Source organism: Sinocyclocheilus rhinocerous, unplaced genomic scaffold (genome assembly GCF_001515625.1).
Source record: "Sinocyclocheilus rhinocerous isolate Xijiao unplaced genomic scaffold, SAMN03320098_v1.1 scaffold50, whole genome shotgun sequence".
In the NCBI taxonomy this organism is placed as follows: Eukaryota; Metazoa; Chordata; class Actinopteri; order Cypriniformes; family Cyprinidae; genus Sinocyclocheilus; species Sinocyclocheilus rhinocerous.
Window position 1 is genome coordinate 1,942,071 of NW_015641057.1, and position 4,438 is coordinate 1,946,508.

Consider the following 4,438-nt stretch of genomic DNA (forward strand, 5'->3'; position numbering starts at 1 on the left):
TATATAAAATGTTGCAAAACAAAACATTAAGTGTTTTATTTTTATGCTTCTGTGTTGTTAATATGGTCAGTTTAAAATATTAACTTAGTCTGTCTCTAACCTTCAACAGGAGAAGCTTTTTAGTTCTCTGCTATTGCATTTAGGCACAGACATTCTTTGTCAACTGTATATCAAGGGCACGCGCACACACATACACAAGGTAATTATCCAGTACACAATGGCACACGGACGCGGACTGGTTTCTTCCATAATGGGGCTGGGGGAATGAAAGCATTAGGGAGCGAGCAGGAGCAGATGGAGACGTGTTGCGCCTGTAGATTCTGCCACTTTGCCCTCATAGAACGAGAACGAGGGAGAAAGTGTGTGTGTGTGTGTGTGCGTGCGCGCGCCCGCGTGTGTGTGTGTGTGTTCTGTTAATATCCACTAGGTGGAAACGTCAGGCTGTAAAATGTAAACGTGCTCACTTCGGTTATCATTCAGTTGTCAGGGTGACCTGTTGGAGAGCCAGGTGTGACCTTGCCTTGGGTCAGTGAACTTCTTACAGCCGGTGAAGGATAAATTCGTCCATTGAGGGAATTGCAAACTGTAATGTCCATAGAATCTGTGGCCTTTAGGTCTCATATAGAATATTCATGAAGTCCTATTTTATACCCCTGATTTTCTTCACTGGCCAACACATTTAGGACAAATTCTGTCCTTAAGGGTATACAAAACCTCAAACAGATGTACAACTCTTCCGTGCAGTCAGAGCTACTTACAAGATTTCTTCTGGGAATATATTAAAGCTGGAAAATTCTGAATAAATTCACCAGAGCTGCAGCGGAAAATGCAAACGCACGAGAGTTTCTAAAATAAAACGAGAAATTAAATTAAATTGAATTCATCGGACAGTTAAATGCGTTTTCGAAATTAATTTCCTGCCCGCTGCGGTTTTCTTTGAAGATTAAAATCGTATGTCGGTGTTCTAATTATCTACGGAAGGTATTTTGAAGAACGGTTCTAATAATAAGCTTGACGCTCTCCTTATGAACGTCTCTAAGCGAATTAATAGAGCGTGGAATCCATACTTTCTCTCTCTTTGACATGGAATAAATAACACCCCATTCTCCTCCTCCTCCTCCTCCTCCTCCACCTCCTCCACCCCCGCAGCATCTCTGAGGATGAAAGAGAAGACAGTGGCACTACAGTCATTGCTCAAGGCACCACAGCTCCCAAAGAAATGATGTGCGATTCACACTTTTGGCCACAAGGAGGCATACAAGATTTCTCTAATGCCTGAGGAATATTCCTTTAGTGCCTGTGGACATCTATAGCAATTTTATACTCTAAAAAGTTTCGAAAAAGATCGAAAAGATGTATAAACATTTATCCTACATATGTGTTATAATCAGTTATTTATTTTAAGTTCAGATTTTTTTTTATTGTTCTATGTGTTGCAGTTGAAACAAGCAAACACTGACTGGGCCCTCACCAAAAATCAAACTTCCTCTCTGAAAAGGTAAAGCACACGTTTGCTTGTCTCTGAATAGGGATAAACTATATTAACTTTGTGTTTTTAGTTAATAGTAACACAATATATTACAAACTGTTATACTACAGACAAAATCTAATTGTTTCTGTAGCTCAAACAATAGCACATGGTGCTAACAGTGCTATGGTCATGTGTTGAATTTCCAGGGAATGCATGCAAGTCATATGCATAAATGTAAATGCTAGAAGTCAAATCCTTAAAAAAGAAAAAAAGTGTATGAATAGTTTTTTATTCCTTTCTAAATGACAAAACCTCATTTTGTCATTTAGAGCTGGCAGACAATGACCTTCATGCATGAAATCTGGAGTATCAAAATAGCTCCTTACATTATCTCAGACTGGCCTAATTTCCCATCATCTGTTTGTAGTTGCAACTCTATAAACATGGATGGCACTCTGATGCGTAAAGCCATGCAGGCCGAACCGGAGAATTATGTGGGTCAAATGGCTGCCGGACAGTACTGGACCTGGGGAACCCGCTCGAGAGGTACAACTATAATTTATGTCACATTATTTGATCCTGTTTATTTAATTGTATTCATTTAAACAATTTATTATATAATAATATTATTATTATTTATCTATAATTTTTTATTTATTTTTTGCATTTAACACTCAATATGAAAAAGTATTCAGATTATCTGACATATTTCTAAGTGAAACAGGATATTCAACAAGGAAGAAGTGTTGGAGCGGGAATTACTAAAGGCATTGCTTTTTATGAAAGCCTAAAAAGCAAAAACCAACACATGGCCATATCACCTTGCCTTATGTTGGAAATGTGGTTGTTTTGCATGTTTAATTAATTTTATCAGCCTGTTAAAATGAGTAAAATTATAGATGTTAAAAAACCATGGGTGTTATTAGGCCCTACTACAGAAAATTAGCAATTTTTAATATGTGATTAATGTTCAGATTCTAGGTCCAGACTTTGAATGTCTTTTATTTCTGTGCAATAGTGAGAAATATATTACTTTGGCCTTGTTCAATTTGTGGGTAAATAAGACATTACTTGAAGAGACTTTCATGATTTGTTTGGCAACATAAATTATTCACCTCTGAATGTGTTTCATTTGTATTTGAGTCAAAAGTTCAAAATTATGAAGAATTTTTAAAAAGGTTTTCAAAGTAGACTTTTATGCTCACTAAAGCTGCATATATTTGATCATAAATAGAGTAAAACAGTAATATTGTGAGATATTATTACAATTTGAAATAGCTCTTTTCTATTTGAATATGTTGTAAAATGTAATTTATTTCTGTGATCAAAGCTGAATTTTCAGCAATCATTACTCCAGTCTTCAGTGTCACATGATCCTTCAGAAATCATTCTACTATGCTGATTTGATGCTCAAGAAACATTTCTGATTATTATCAGTGTATAAAACAGTTGTGCTGCTTCATATTTTTGTAGAAACCATGACACATACCATTCAAATGTTCAGGGTAAGGATTAAAAAACAAAAACCTTTCATTTAGCAAAGACAAATTAAATTGATCAAGAGTGACAGTAAAGACATCTACAATGTATAATATTATTAAAGACTTCTATTCAAACAAATGCTGTTCTTTTGAACTTTTTCTTCATCAAAGAATCCTGAAAAAAGTGCAGTGACACCGAAGACTGGAGTAATCATGTAGAAAATGCAGTTTTGCATCACAGAAATAAATAACATTTTGAAATATATTGCAATACAAAATAGTTATTTTAAATTGTAGTAATATTTCAAAATATACAGTATCCAGTTTTTACTGTATTCTTGATCAGATAAATGAATCTTTGGTGAGCATAAAAGTTTAAAAATTACATTTTTAAAAATTATTTAATCTAAGTAGTTCTCTTCTTTCTCTCTTTTTTTAACCCTTTCAGAGTACCGGATGCATTCTCCAGCCAGTAGTGTTTCTCAGAGGGCCTGGACTCCTCACTACACGCCCCAACACAACCCCAGCCACCACCTGCAGCAGCAGCAGCAGCCCACGGCACAGGTCCACTCGCACCCTCCGCCGGACTACCAGCACAACGTCTACATCCCCGGCACACCATCCGGATTCTGCACCCTGCGGCCCAGCTACCGCAGTGAGCTCGATGTCCACAACTCATTCTCCACCTTCGGCAAGAAACGTAGGTTCATCTCTCCCAGCAGCTATGACCCGCATGACGACACGGGGGCAGAGGTCATCAACAATGACTTATATAATGAATAAAATAAGACGAAAGGACCTATGCTGTGATGATGAACAAAAAGAGTGACTTATTACCAAAGCATAGCACTCATTATGTAGTCTCAGCCTCAGATGGACCGACACAGTCCATTCATTGACCATCTGATGCATATTGCACATGCAATGCAACTTCTGTTGATTTAGGGAACAAAAATGTTTTTAAAATGACACCAGGTTGATGTTATGAACACTGGATTTGCCATAGTTTGCCTGGATCGTGGCTTCAAATCTTTGAAAGTTATTCAGGAGCAGAACTGTATATTCCACTTTGTTTCCTCTCTGTGAACTTGTTTAGCAGGACAGAAGTTCGTATCACAAAGTCTAAAAATGCCTCACCTTTTTCTGATTTCCATGCAACAGTTTTGCAGAGATTATAGAGTGTAACAGTGCTTGACCACTTTCTCAGTGGACTTGGTTCCAGAAGTATTTTTCCCATTAGGATTTAAAGGGGTCATATGATGTTGCTAAAAAGAACATTATTTTGTGTATTTGGTGTAATGAAATGTGTTTATGCGGTTTAAGGTTCAAAAAACACATTATTTTCCACATACTGTACATCATTGTTTCTCCTCTATGCCCCGCCTTTCTGAAACGCGTCGATTTTTACAAAGCTCATCGGTCTGAAAAAGCGAGGTGTGCTCTGATTGGCCAGCTATCCAGTGCGTTGTGATTGGCCGAATTCCTC

General features: G+C 37.2%; 1 protein-coding gene across 2 annotated transcripts in view; it reads left to right on the forward strand.

The window, feature by feature from the left end:
- LOC107754489 (protocadherin-10-like) overlaps positions 1 to 4,193 on the forward strand; it is a 7,685-nt gene extending 3,492 nt beyond the window's left edge. The window contains exons 2-4 of one of the 2 annotated variants that reach the window (XM_016570958.1): positions 1,440 to 1,498; positions 1,899 to 2,017; positions 3,401 to 4,193. In XM_016570958.1, coding sequence (XP_016426444.1) covers positions 1,440 to 1,498; positions 1,899 to 2,017; positions 3,401 to 3,735 — 513 coding nt within the window. In that variant the 3' untranslated portion in view covers positions 3,736 to 4,193. The remainder of the gene's footprint in view (positions 1 to 1,439; positions 1,499 to 1,898; positions 2,018 to 3,400) is intronic. The other variant, XM_016570959.1, reaches the window with a different exon arrangement.
- The last annotated feature ends 245 nt before the right edge of the window (positions 4,194 to 4,438 follow it).